This window comes from Festucalex cinctus, chromosome 20 (genome assembly GCF_051991245.1).
Source record: "Festucalex cinctus isolate MCC-2025b chromosome 20, RoL_Fcin_1.0, whole genome shotgun sequence".
In the NCBI taxonomy this organism is placed as follows: Eukaryota; Metazoa; Chordata; class Actinopteri; order Syngnathiformes; family Syngnathidae; genus Festucalex; species Festucalex cinctus.
In genome coordinates, this window is record NC_135430.1 from 15728688 (window position 1) to 15743744 (window position 15057).

At 39.3% G+C, this 15057-nt stretch overlaps 1 protein-coding gene across 6 annotated transcripts in view; it reads right to left on the reverse strand.

Annotated features, from left to right (window-relative positions):
- Positions 1-14131, reverse strand: part of abca4a (ATP-binding cassette, sub-family A (ABC1), member 4a) — a 44432-nt gene extending 30301 nt beyond the window's left edge. For all 6 annotated transcript variants that reach the window (XR_013280816.1, XR_013280817.1, XM_077508506.1 and 3 more), the window contains exons 1-11: positions 13999-14131; positions 13669-13781; positions 12657-12750; positions 12427-12568; positions 12173-12312; positions 9753-9880; positions 7609-7806; positions 6357-6446; positions 4707-4941; positions 3672-3811; positions 467-583 (exon numbers count right to left, since the gene is read on the reverse strand). Coding sequence is in view for 4 of the 6 variants with exons in the window: in XM_077508506.1 (XP_077364632.1) it covers positions 467-583; positions 3672-3811; positions 4707-4941; positions 6357-6446; positions 7609-7806; positions 9753-9880; positions 12173-12312; positions 12427-12568; positions 12657-12750; positions 13669-13734 (1350 nt within the window). In the remaining 2 variants the exon portion in view is untranslated. The remainder of the gene's footprint in view (positions 1-466; positions 584-3671; positions 3812-4706; positions 4942-6356; positions 6447-7608; positions 7807-9752; positions 9881-12172; positions 12313-12426; positions 12569-12656; positions 12751-13668; positions 13782-13998) is intronic.
- Between the last annotated feature and the right edge of the window lie 926 nt (positions 14132-15057).

The following is a 15057-nucleotide window of genomic DNA, read 5'->3' on the forward strand; positions in this document are numbered from 1 at the left end:
AGAAATGAATTTAACACATTGATTGCCAGACCAGCAAAAAAATGCATCATTTGACGTCTTTTTCCGTCAATGGCAGTGAATGAGTTAAACGTGGTAAAAATCAATGAAGCAATTATAAATTGTTGATATAATGTACAGCAGGGGTGTCCAAGCTTTTTCCTCTGAGGGCCACAGACAGAAAAATAGAAAGCTACAAGGGCCACTTTGATTTTTTTTAAAAGTTATTTATTAACATATTCATTGCCAGACCAGCAAAAAAAAAAAAAAAAAATGCATCATTTGACGTCTTTTTCCGTCAATGGCAGTGAATGAGTAAAAAAAAAAAAAGAGAGAGTAATGATGATAAGATGTTGAATCGGTAAGACTGCCGAATGAACAATTCTGAGCTCTCTCTTCCAAAAAAAAAATAAAAATAAAAAAATAAAGCAGGCTTTCGAATTGCTTCGATGGTGTATTGTTGCCATACCCGGATCATTTTGACTTGCACTCCATTTTGGAAGAAAGCCCAGATCTGTGGAGCCACCTCCTCCCAGGCCTTCCCCATCGTCTTTAGCCTGTGCAGTTCTTCGAATGTACTGTTGGCCTACAAGGGAGACGTGAGCATATATGCATTTTACAACAAGTGTGCTTATATGTCGATGCATACCTATTTATTATGCATGTGTGCAAACTTGCACGCTCTCCTCTGCTACGTAACATTCCCACACCAAACTCTCTCCCCAAACAGGCTTTGCAGAAACAACGCACACGTTCTCACACAAAGAATTTCTTTGAGCCATGAGCTTCAGATAACCAGCCAGTGTGCGACAAACACAACCTGTGCCAAAATGTCAAATATTTACCGCCGGCTTATCGTTAAAACCCTGAATATGTGTCACTACAGTGCTTTTGTGTGTGAGCAGCAAACGCCGCTTGCTATTTTAGCATTCAGTCATGTGCAGCGGGCGGGGGGGGGGGGAACGTACTCAAGAGTACACCCAATTAAACGCCTTCCTCTTCCGTGTGTCTGATTTCGGGTGACAATAGGCACAATGGGGCCAGGGTGACAATGGAGGCCCGTTGGTGCGATGCTTTCAAGCAGACTAGTGAATCTCAGGTTCCCACAAGTGAGAGCTTCCTCATTCCTGAGGTAGTTTAAAGCAGCAGGAACAAGAAGGAGACACCCAACAAGGTCCCGAACTTACTCGCAGGGAGCAAATGTTTGCTTCTCCCAAATTTTGATGTGAGGGTGTGTCAATTAAACACATTAACTCATTTGCTCCCAATAACGTGTAAATACGTTTTTTTTTGTTTTAAGTGTCCCAAAAACGTATTTATACGTTTTTTCTTTTTTCTTTTTTTTTTTAATGCTAGAGCATACAGAAGGCTTTGATGCAGCCTCTCAACTGCAAAGAACGGTTGCAGAAATGGTAGTTATTACACAAACGGCCAGCAGGTGGCAGCAGAGCAAAGGAGATCAACCAGGGCCATGTAGAAAAAGAGCTAAATTACTTACAATTTTAAATAGATTTGTGAAAACTGATGAAACTTAGCTCTCTTCTAATGCTAATTGCTGCAAAACGGAAACAGATAGAAACCTATTTTTTTTCCTGATGAAAGAAGAGACTTTAATCTTTCTTTTGGTAGGTTCCATGCTTTGATAGCAATTGAACACAATATTCTGTGGGCCTTACAAAATCAGTCAAAATCTAGTAAAACAGCCGGGAGCGAACGGGATTGTTTCTGTGAAAATAGCTGGGAGTCAATGAGTTAAGTAGTTAAGTGCTGAGCGAGTTAACACTCAGCACATCCAGCAGGTACATACTGTACAAGCCAAACTTTATGATGCTTGATAGTTATGCAAATGAGCGCGCTCTGCTTCAGCCAATGAGTGAAAGCCGCTGATATGATCCGACTGAAAGTAAATTCCTCTGTTATACTATTTACGTAAGAGGAAACCATTCATCACTTGTGTTTGTTAACCCTGTTGCGTAACAGTATTGACGTGAATTTCTTGCCACTATTCAAATGCTCCTTTGTATTATTTTTGTTCCAATGTATTTTGAGATTAGTTTGTTATTCCGACTGAATCTACGAGTACAAAAAATAGCAGAATCGCATTAAGCCTGGTAAGGAACCATATTTAGATATGCTTGTGCGCAAGATACATTTTTTTTTTAATGACACAAATTTTTGTTCTTCGCCTTGACAGTGAGCTAAGAAAAAATAATGACAATAATGTGAAAATTAAAAATAAAATTGTGTGGGAATGCTGAAAGCTGAATGCTAATAGCTGAATGCTCAGATAGGAATGTATGATATGAAGTAAATTGAGAGATAATTTATGAAATTATTACCTCCTGGTTACTGGACAATGCACTTTACCAACTGTGCCATCGAGCACATTATGGGAATGCTGAAGAATTCCCTGAGAGGTGTCTAAAAAGATTTAATGCATTCATTGATCATAGTGAAAATTAATAGAGTTGTCCCAATCTGGATTATGTGATCGTAAATTGGGGCGGATCTTGTGAGCTTCAGATGATCGGTATCAGCTGAAAAAAAAAAAAAATCAATTTTTTGAATTTTCTTAATTTATTTTGTAATGTCAAGAATAAATTAATTTGCTCACTTTTTGAACCACTTCTCACTTGCATATAAAAAGAATCATGTTGGGATACCTTAAACCAAATTATTATTATTATTATTATTATTATTATTATTATTATTATTATTATTATTATTATTATTATTCATTTTATTTTTATTTTTTTAAATGGATGTTCTGTTTTTGTCATCATAAAGCATTGCTGAAACTTGGTAACAGCAGACACAAATGATTCAGACTTGAGTGCAAAAAAAAAAATGTGATTGGGACATTTATTAAATTATTATTATTATTATTATTATTATTATTATTATTATCTCTAAAATTTATGGGTGTTTTTTTTATAAACGTATTATATATAATAGAAAGTGGGGGTTTTTCTTAGATTATTATTTCAAAAATAATCTGTTTAACAATAAAACATTAAATATTTGATCTTAATATTCTGGCAGAATTGAATCAACAGTGCCTCTGCTGGTGGTTGTAACCAAATAATACAATCAGTTGCTTAAAGACACGCAAAACAAAAACAAAAAAATAAATTCCACACTTAACAATCATTAAAAAAAAAGAGTAAAGTAAAGTAAAGTAAAGGTAAGAGTATAAATATTTTCTTGCATGTGTGAGTTGCCAAAAAGGTCGTTAGTGTTTTAGTGCAATTAGGATCCCAATGTGAGGGGAAGTGAAAAACAACGAGGGGCCCTTTAGTTCGGCATGTTTGATCGCACTTTTTTTTAACACGAGAAAAGCCGCGGCGCCAGTAGACAGTGTGACAGTCACCGCGGCTGTGCTCCTTGTGCTCCTCCATTGCAGCCAAGCCATCCATGACCACTGCCACCCCCTGAGGGGCTTTGACCGACAAGTATCTACATCTCGATACAAAGGCCGGGACAAGGCATGAGGAAAGCTGATCCCCTTTTGAGGGGGGAAAAGGCATCGTTCCCTGCAGCGTGCTCAACAGAAAATCAAAGAAGGCAGTGAAGGAGTCGAAAGAAAACCCCAAAAAGTGTTTCAACACTTTCTACATGTGCTTGCATTAGTATACAGGCAACACTAAATAGCACCCTGTCGTCGAAGTACTTACATTTCTTATGATCATTCTGACAGCAGGTGAGTCGGGAGCGTAGAGGATCTTTCCCATCAACATGGGCTTAAGGGAATTCCATACGATCCTGGTGGCAGGGTTGGATTCCAGTTCGCTCATCATATCATTGCAGAAAGGAGCTGGAGGGGGAAAAAAAGTGTGCATGATATGGACCATGCATTCCTAAAGGATTATAAAACAAGGTGTCCATCTCACATGGGGGAAAACACTGGTCACTGAATCAGTGGGGCTGGCGTTTGTGGATCACACTCTTGCTTCATCTATCCTTCATTTAGTCTTTCCTCTGGTTTCTTGAGGTCTTCCTAATATGTTGAAATTTAGATGTTTCTGGGGTTGGTGAAAGATAACGGTTTTGTAACTCGGAAGTAGGCGGTGTCTGGTTGGTGCTGGATTTCACTTTGTTTCATCTTTCTTTCCTTTGATCCTTCCTATGGTCTCCTGACCTTCTGAACTTCACGACTCTGGCGAGACTCTTAAAGACTCTGCCGGATTCACTCAGGAGAATGCACTTTTTAAAAACAGAATGTACACACTTTAACATTCTTTTAGTCTACACATCTGTGTTTATGTTAATCTTTGGTGGTGATTTTGTCCTAAACCCCCACGCCCCCAGCCTGTATTTTGCCATTTTGTGTTTGTTTTGTAAACAGTGGGACATTTCTGTGGAAAGACAGTGTTTACACCTCTCCAGCCAATCGCAGAGCGGGGGGGGGGGGGGGGGGGGGGGGCATGTCGCAAACGGGGCCGGGCGAACGTGTCAGCTGTGTGACGTCACTCCCACGGCAATTTGAAAGCATGCACGGATTTTAAATTTTTTTTTTCTAACTTCACGACTTTGAAGCCGGTTAAGGTGAAGGGTCTGAGATTTATAACCGGTTTCAGGTGAATGAAAGCGCACAAACTTGCATGCACACACACGCAAAAAAAAATTCCATAAAAAATGGGAAAACATAGTAAGGAAGCAAATGGTAAATACTGGTTAGCATATCTTCCTCACAATCTTGTTTTACTCACTGGTGCTGTTGTCATAAGTGCGCTCGCCTTGTCTTCGGCCACTGCTGATGCCAAGAAAAGCTTTGTAGTTGTTGTCCTCGTACCAGTTAAAGGAGGCCACTCTGGAGAAAGCCCCCTCGGTGTAGCCACACACGAGGCTCGAAGTGGCGGCCACCACCTGCCTGAAGGACAGATCGCTCTGGAAGAGAGGAGTCATGACCTGGAAGAGCTCTCGGGTGCTGCTTCTCTGAAACAGCTGTCAGGAGATTTGGAAGAAGGGGAACATTACAGTAGAAAATAAAGCATGATTGTTGTAGTAGTCAAGCAACATTTTAGCACATTTTGAAATGAAGATAATTCTCACAAACCAAATTAAACCAATCCAAAGTCCGAAGTCACCGAGTTAATGCTGCATTTAAGGACGTCGGGAAGTCGGATTGATCCCTCTTGGATAGTCCCACTTCCGACCTCAAAGCGTCCGAGGCAAATGTAAACATCAAAGATGGCTGATTAAGCAGTCAGTCCAAATCACGTTGGGTTACTTACTTCGAATAACTACAGTAAATGAATGGCTGCCATAATTAATAATGATATAAATGTTTAGAATTGTGTAAATTATGTTTTACCATTCACAATCTATGTCTGTTGTCAATGACATCAGATTGATGCCAGTGGGTGTTGTTGGGGTCCTTTTTTCCTCCCCCTTGACCTCGCAACTCGGATTTCCAAGATCATAGGAGCTTTCCCGCGCATACTACCTGGTTCTAAGTCGGAAAAGTCCGACTTCCCACTTTCCCCTTGTCCTCAAATGCAGCATTAGATCCTCATTCTGACTTGATGCAATCATGACGTAAGATCGGAATTGTCAATTACTTTTATTGCATTTCAATGTTGCTAACTAATGGCTAAGCTAATAGTTAGCATATGTTAACATTTCCATATTTTTGTACGCTGCAGTAAAGTCAATAAAACAAACTACAGGTCAAAATGTGGATAAAATAATAATGCACAGTGGTTATATTTATGGGCATAATAGTAGCAGTACTAGTGCTATTTTTAGTTGCTTCATTCGTTTTCAATATTGCTAACTAATGGATAAGCTAATGATAACTAGAGTGAAATATAAGGTTAGCATAAATTTTCCATATTGTTGTACACTGTAAAGTGAATCAAACAGAATGTGACAAGTAGAAATTTGGATAAAATAATCATGTAGTCATATTTTTGTGAATAATAGTACTAGTCGTAGTGCGAGCACTATTATAGTAATAGTTTTGTTCCATTTCAATTTTGCTAACTAATGTTGCAGTTAATGGTGACTTAGAGTGCAATATAAAATTATAAATGGTGTATGTATAGTCAACACAATATAGGAAAAAGACTCTCAACTAGTTTATGTTGACAATTAACTTCTTGTTTAAGGCTAGTGGCGTCACCTGTTTACGCCGTTTCCATTAGAATCATGATTCTGATGATGTACTGGAAGCCAATCTTGATTTAACCTTCCAAGTTGTATTCATTGTGACAACTAAGCCCCCACCCCCACCAATCTGTGTTTGCGAAAAACTGAGGCAAACGGAAGCAACAGTTTTCCTGCCGAACTAAAAATAGAAAGCTGTGAACTTTTCAATGGGGCTCAACAGGAACGCACGAGTGTGCACTGTCTGTTACCTCTCGCAGTTTGCCCGAGGCGGCGGACACCACCTGCACCCAAAAGTGAATGTTGATGCCTTCTGTGTTACTGTCCAAAACGCGAGGAAGCTTGAGGAAAGGGACACAAATGAAATTGCACTGTTACATTTAAAATTACATGGGTTTGAATCCAAAAAGCTGACAAATGAAATGGTCACAAAAATAGCTAGCACTAGCCAAGTTTACAGTGTTTTACTCTTAACACATTCACTGCCAGCCCAGAAAAAAAAATGCATCATTTGACGTCTTTTTCCGTCAATGGCAGTGAATGAGTTAAAAAAAAAACGACCCAGGAATATCTGTTTCTGTTTCTATCCTGATCCCATAATTGGGAACAACATGCTTGAGATCTTGCATACAATAGGCTAAAGGTACAGGAAGCAGGACGAAGCCAAGACAAAGACCAGAGGAAACATCCTTCCTTTGCGACGTCTCTCTCTATCTCAGTGTGCATGAGACTAAAGTGGCGTGCGAGCTTAAATTCAGAGGATGAATGAAGAGGAAGCCGTGCAGTCGCCCTTCGTCGGCGGCTTGCAGCCTTTGTTTACAAGTCACGGCCTTTAATCATTAAGGAGGGAGTGTCTCGTCTAAGCTAATTACAGAAAGAGGGCGAGTCTGACAGCTCTTCTAACAGGTTTTGTACACATGCCGAACCATCTCAAGTATGTTGGCCCAGCGACAGCACACTTTTCATCGTGTCTTTTGGTGATAAATTTCATTTTATCGTTTGAGGTCAACGATATTAATTCTCAACTGATTGTTGTAGTGGTGCAATTCTTTTATCGACGGTGCAATTTGAAGGAATTTGATGCAGCCCTAATCATTTTGTGCGGGACCAATGACGACTGCTTTGCGTGCAGTGAAGATGAAAAAAAGTCTTTTACAAAAAGTTGGGTGTGATCCTGTTTTTTGTTTTTTTTCAACTGGGTTCACATGCTGCCAAATCTTTTTTTGTTTTGGTTTTGTTTTGTTGACAAAGTACCGACTGAAATGGGGTTCATCTCAGCACAGCTTAATGAGGTCTTTCTCTATTCATAGGCCCTGACAAACGCAGCTGTTGGTTTATTAAATTAAATGATTAATAATGATGGTTCTGGATGGAATATTTGAGAAGCACTGCGTTAACCCAAGATCAGTCTTCAATTCCTTGAAAATTCAATAAAATGCAAATGCATTGATTTCACAGCATTTCTTAACATAAAATAAAATAAAGGTAAAAAACTGCACTGACCACACGAAAGAGCTTGAAAAAGTCGACGTTGGCATAGAACTTGTCCTCGATGACCTGCAGCCGCTGAGCGGTGAGGATGCACATCGCGTTGCGGACGGCGAGAAGTGCCCTGCGGTTCGGAAAAATGAGGAATCGCTCCAAGAGGTTCAGGCTGCAGGCAATGTCCTTTAAATGCATGTTTGGAACCCCAAAGGCAAACTGGAGAAAGGGGACAGAATGGTAAATGATTAAAATTAATGGTTGCTACTACATTGCGATGTTGTGTTGATTCAGTTTTATTTTTAATAAACAAACCAAACACCAAATCTTTGCATTAACACACAATCCTCTCAAGCTTTACTTCATGAACATTAAACTGCATTTAAATATTTCATTTTGATCTTAAAAAAAGGTATTATCAGACAAAAGATTGCTTAACTGTTGTGTTTCAGTTTTGTTTGAGTTGGGTTTTGTTTTAACTCATTGGCTCCCAAAAACGTATAAATACGTTTTATTTTAAATATTACCATGCTCCCAAAGACGTATTTATACGTTTTTATGGGTTTTTTTTTATGCTAGAGTATATAGAAAGCTTTGATGCAGCCTCTGAATTGAAGAGAATTGTTGAAGCAATGGTAGTTATTACAAAAATGGCCATCAGGCGACAGCAGAGTATAAGAGATCAACCTGGGCCATGTTGCAAAAAGCTCTTTTTCCCATTGTTTTAAACAGATTTGTGAATAATGATGAAACTTTGCTATATTCTAATGCTAATTGCTGCATAATGGAAACAGATAGATATGTACTTTATTTTCCTGATGTAAGAAGAGACTCTAATCTTTCTTTTCGTAGGTTCCATGTTTTGATAGCAATAGGACACAATATTCTGTGGGCCTTGCAAAATCAGTCAAAATTCAGTAAGACAACAAAAAATGTGCTGGGAGTGAATGAGTTAATTTGGTGAGAGTGTTGGTTGTCTGTTGTTCTTGTGTGTTTCCCCTGTCTCGTTATGTCTGAGTAGGTCCACCTGTGTGTCATCTGACGTCTCAGTGTGTGTTGCTAATTGGTTCCCTCTGCCTGCTGTGTTTCCCAGCTGTGTATTGTTAGTGGCTCATTAGAGTTTGTATTTAGGCAGTGGTGTTTGTTTCAAGAGACGTGGGAGCATTATCTCACCTTGTCTTGTCTTGTCTTGTCTTGTCTTGTCTTGTCTTGTCTTGTCTTGTCTTGTCTTGTCTTGTCTTGTCTTGTCTTGTCTGGTTAAGGGTGCTAAGCTGAGTTGTAGTTTTGCTACTTCTGGTCAAGTTTTGCTACGTCTGGTCAAGTTTCCTCATGTCTGGTCAAGTTTTGTTACATCTAGTCAAGATTATCTACGTCTGGTCAAGTTTCCTCACATCTGGTCAAGTTTTGTTACGTCTAGTCAAGTTTATCTACGTCTGGTCAAGTTTCCTCACGTCTGGTCAAGTTTTGTTACGTCTAGTCAAGTTTATCTACGTCTGGTCAAGTTTCCTCACGTCTGGTCAAGTTTTGTTACGTCTGGTCAAGTTTCCTCACGTCTGGTCAAGTTTCCTCACGTCTGGTCAAGTTTTGTTACGTCTAGTCAAGTTTATCTACGTCTGGTCAAGTTTCCTCACGTCTGGTCAAGTTTTGTTACGTCTAGTCAAGTTTATCTACGTCTGGTCAAGTTTATCTACGTCTGGTCAAGTTTCCTCACGTCTGGTCAAGTTTTGTTACGTCTAGTCAAGTTTATCTACGTCTGGTCAAGTTTCCTCACGTCTGGTCAAGTTTTGTTACGTCTAGTCAAGTTTATCTACGTCTGGTCTAGTTTCTCCACGTCTCCTCCAGTCTCCATGTCCCTTCCAGGCTCTACGTCTCCTCAAGTCTTCTCCAGATTCCTCGTCTACCCAAGTCATGTCATGCCAAGTCATTGCCACGTCTGCTGTCCACGTTCAACCGGGTCCGTCCCGCCAAGTCTGTCCACGACTTGCCCAGTCAGTCCACATTCAGTCCAGTCAAAGTTATTCTCATACCTGCCTTCCTCCCCGCCTGGTTTCTCCGCCTTTGGGTCCCACCTCATCCACACCATAACATTAACTCAGCATTGATTTTATATTGACCATGCACATTTGAACCCACTTGTGTAATGTTTTGATCATGTGTGTAATAACCTGTTCGGGCCTGATTTGGGCACTGACAAGTTGATCAACCACAGATTCGGTTAGTGGAACGTCTCTGAGAAGGAATGACGTCAGGGTCTCATCGTCCTTAAGGATTGCCTCCACATGTACTCCTCGGCCTGCGAGGAAGGGGGGAAATGTGATCTTTTATCTGGCATATGCGTATGCTGACCATTCAGTGTTTAAGACGCTTGCAAAATTCCAGGAATTTGCAAAGTCGTGTTACAACCAGAGGCGTAGTAAAGATTTCAGAGTTTTGGGGTGGGGGGACAAATAGTTGACAACTTTTGTGCTTAAATAATCATCCTTTTGTATTCAAATACTCCTCTGCACAGTGACCAAAAAATAATATTGTCAAAAAACAAACACAAAATGTACGATATAGTCCTTGATTACGAGCAAGGAAAACTTTCTTCTTATGACAAAACAACAACAAAAAATGTATATTTTGACTTTGTTATTTTATTTATTTTATACAAATTTCAGTTATTGGATGAAAGACCCTCCCATGTGAATTTAACAGTCATTACTTCCAAGTTTAAATCAGTCCCAACTTGAACCTAGTCCATCTCAATTCAAGTTCAAACCTAGATTAACCTGTTTGGGGAAGAAGCTGCCTTCATGGGGCTCAGGAGGTAAGAGCCGGTCGTCCACCTAATCTCACACTTGGCCGCTCCAAGCGACCGTCAGATTTGACAAACAACCATTTACTCTCTAATGGACAATTTTAATTCAACCTAATATGGATGTTTTGGGGATGTGGAAGCAAATTGGAGTACTTGGAGAAAATCCAAACAAACACTGGGACTAGTACACCATGCTGCTGCCATAGTGAGTCCAATCTATTTACATAACTTGCTTCAACCTGGAATGAGCTAATGTTCTCTCCCAGGGACTCATGGGAAATGCACTCTTAGTGAAATGTGGCCAAATTTTTTATTTTTTTTGGTCTGCTGAATGTTACTCCATGAGAGTGGTCTGACATAATCCTTGCAAAAGGGAAAGCCCTTTGCCTCTTCCCAATCCCATCCTTAATATTTGTACTAAAAATACACGCAACGACATACGTAGTGTACATGTTTATACGAATACAGTATTGTTGGCAGACTGTCCCGTGAGATGGGAACTGCGGTTTTATTATGTCTCGTGAGGACACTGACTGGGGCGCGTGGTGCGTGCGTTCCCACCAAATCAACACTGGGCCACCAGTGAAAGTAAGAAGCTTACATTACACATCTTTCTTGAAGCCATGTGATGTAATCCAGTTAGAAGGTGATAAAAAAAATAAAAAAAAGTGTGAATGACAGTGAAGCCACAATAAGTATGGGATGCAGACTAAAATATAACCAGAAATAAATTATTTTTAAAAAGGCATGGAAAAGTCCACAATGAACTCCAGTAATTGCTTGTAGGGTTAAAATTCAGGATTTAAAAGCATGATATTGTGTTCAATCAGACTTTTTTTTTTTTTTTTTTATATACCCCCACTGGTCACTTCATGAGTTACACCTTGCACAATCGAATTATTAAAATTTTTCGTGTTCAATTGTTTCTCTTTCTTCTACATAATGCGACTAAATGCAATACGGGAAGCCAGGCGGTTCTCTAATTAGCGCCCCGAGTTTCTTAGAAGGAAAAAATTGTGCAGTTAAAAAAAAAATCCAAAATTCTGCCAGTGAGTGTAGTTGACAGCTACTGTAAAAATCATAAATTTTGTGTGTACACAGTAAACTCTGTAGAGTAAATTTGACCCTATTTAAAGTTGGACAAAATAAGAATCCGTTTTAGAGTAATATTTACATTTGGAAGAGAGTAAAATAAAGAATTGAAAAAATAAGTCACTCAAGGGTTGAGGTGTTAGTATATTGCTCGTGTCAGATGGAATCTTCCAAACTCCAAGAGATTTGTTTTTGGTCTCCTCTTGGAGATAAGCAAACAGTAGGAGGGGCATAGCTCAGATGATAATGTGGCAGTCTCCCAAGCTGAAGATTGTGAGTTTGTTCCTCAACCCTTGAGTGACTTTTTTTTTTTAATTCTTTATTTTACTGTCTTCCAAGTGTAAATATGAGCCTACTTTAAAACTGATTCTATTTGGTCCCACTCTAAATAGAGTCACATTTACTCTAAATAGAGTCAGTTTAACTCTATAGAATTTACTGTGTAGTGAATATTCATTCACAAAATAAAGTGGTTGGACAAATATGTGCAAAAATGAATTCACGTGCATAACGGAACTTATGGTGTTCCACAGGGTTCAATTCTGGGGCCTCTGCTGTTTTCATCGTATCTGCTGCCTCCATCTTAATAAAACAGTGGTGGTTGTTTTTAAGTGCTCTATAAATAAACAGTTGAAACGAGCGATGGGAGTCACTGCATCATTTCCAACCCCAAGTAGAGTTTGGAGAACTGACCTGAGACTTTATCAGGGCGGGTACGTAATGTGTCCATGAAATCACTCATGGCTCTCACTTCAGACCAAAGTCGTCCCATTGGCAGAAGCTTTGGATCACTGAAAAGAAGCTCCTGAGCATCAGAGTAGAAGCGGGCCAATCTGAGAAACAAGTTGACATTACACGTTTATCAGTCTGGATTTTTAATTTTTTTTTTGGTGGTTTGTTTGAGAATTGGATCGCAAGCGCTGCACACAGGTCAGGATAAAGCTCACATTGAGTTGTTGTAGTTGGACACCAATCCAGGTGATTCACCACGGGTGGGATACTGGAAACAAGGGTTGTTGGCGTTACAGAAGATTCCCTGGATCCATGGTAAGACCCCCGAAGAGGGCATGGCTTTGTTGGGGAAGTGGCCTGAGGAAGACCGGATAATATCAACATACATGAAAGAACGGTTCACAGAGGTAGTGCAAAACCTCTACGAATAAAAAGTTCCGCTTACATTCGTGCTGACGGTAGAGCGGATTCACTCTTCGTAGCCACACCAGACCCATGAACAAAATAATAGGCCACATGATCTCCATGAAGAAACGAACCTGTAAAGCATTCATTGTTTTGGTTGGGAAAATCTTGAGGTATTTGTATTTTGGCATCAGTGGAAGATCACAGCATTACCGTCACTAGAAAGCATACATATTTTCTGGTCGCCACTTTTATTAAATAAACACCAAACCCCAAATACGGAATTGACAAAACATCAATATATCATCATTTTTATACTATTCTATCTAATGTTGAGTGTTCTGTAGAAGCAGAATAAAGGCCTGTCTTGTTTGACCACGTTTGGAAGCTTTTATTCACCATCTGTGGTGATGTAATGCAACACATTAACTCATTCACTGCCAATGACGACTATAGACGTCAAAAATCCAAGCAAACAGCCAGTGCAAATTTTGACAAGAAATTTTGAATTTAGTTTTAGTATTTCATTGTTTTCATTCATAGTTATTAATAACATGCATAACAACGATGACAACAATTTCATTGCTAAGTGCTACCACCGTGCGTAGAACGGATTCCTGTTACACTACAAGACGGGCGTTGACGTTCTTGTGATCGGTCTTGGTCTTACTGAGACCACATACTGGGTCTCGGCCTCCAAAAGCCAATTTTAGTCGACTAAAATTCTCTTTATTTTTGTTGACTAAAATTGGATTAAAACTAAAATACAATCAGGTGACTGAGTTATGACTAAGGCTTTAAAGTAAATTTAGTCAGAAGACTATAACTAAAACTAAATTATTATTTTTTTAATTAAAATGTTAATTTTGAATTTTTTTTTTTTTTTTTTCAAAATTAACACTGCCGGTTTGCTTGGATTTTGACGTCTATAGTTGTCATTGGCAGTGAATGAGTGAAGTAACAAAACGAATAAAAAGCTAAATGGGTTTAGTTAAGCTTTTATATAGTGATTAAAAGTAGTCTGGAAATGATATATGAAGATATTATTTTACCCTCTGCCTCCTGCGGACGGTCCAGTTCTTCCACAGCAGGAGCCTGACCTGCGTTCCTGCCCCCATGACTCCTCTGGTTCACCCCCAAACGGGGCTCGTGATAGCAGACAGGCCTGCATCCAACCAAATGCCAAATTTCACATATAATCCAGAATGTAAAAATTTAACTGGCAATTGTTTAACTCTTCTAATTAGTGCTAGCTAGTTAGCAAGCTCCTTTGTAGTGTACTGGTTCTATAAATCACAGGAAAAACTCTCAGCACTACTACGTAACATGCTTCTTCATGTCAACAGCATGAAACACGTCACTTTAAAATAATCAACACCTACCTCAGATGAATACTTGCCCTGGAGAATGATATCTAATGAATACCGCATAACCGCCACATATTCCACCGACTGTGCAGCGGGATTGCTAACACAGCTAATTTGTAGCTCTTGTGAATAGTTAATCAGATTGATTTAATCTCCTTTCTCAGCGACGGGCCAACACCTCACGTCCATGTGTGGGGGCCGTCCTGACCCAACCACCTGGTTCACTAATCTGGCCACTGTTATGAGTCTACCTAGTCAAATGATATACAGGGCTTAAAAACATTGAAAAATGTTGTGATATTATGCTAGGCAGGTATGTTCCGTTGTTGTTATTAACTCTTACTGCCACACGTTAGTAAAAAACTAGCGGATTCTGAGCGTTTTAACTCATTTTTCGAAGCAGACAGAATATTGTGTTCTCTTGCTACATATACAACATGGGTACCATATGAAATATCGCATTCCATTCTTTCATTAGAAAAAAAAGTATGTTTCGACCTTATTCCGTTCTTTAGTAATCACCATTTGAAAATGGGTCATTTGAGTGACGTTGAGCGAAAATTGAAAAGAAAAGATACATTTTCTCCACAACAGTGACTTTGATACGAATATTTTTTGTTTAGTGATGCTCGGTCAAATTAGTTTTAATGTTACAAAAGCTTTGATCAGTCACGTTACCATTGAAAACGTTCTATTTCATCAGATTGCATCATGTTTCATTGGAATTCGCAGCTCTAGTTAGGGCCCGAGCAGCTACCGCTGCCATCTGCTGGCCGTAGTTAGTGGGTGTTTCTGATTTCACAGTTCATTGATCCGGCTGCGCTGCACTTGGACGTTGCACTGACCACTGATATATTTAAAAAAAAAAAAAAAAAATGTAGTTGACGTCACTTCACGTTTATGGCGGCATACATCATGATTTTACTAAAACATTATTAAACGTCTTTGGCGGTCAAAGAGTTAAATGGTAAATGGCATTCACTTAATATATTGGAAGTCAACCTCAAAACTTTATTTACAGCAATATTTTGTATGTGCCCCAATAGTCTGTGGAATATGAGTTATGCAGCAATT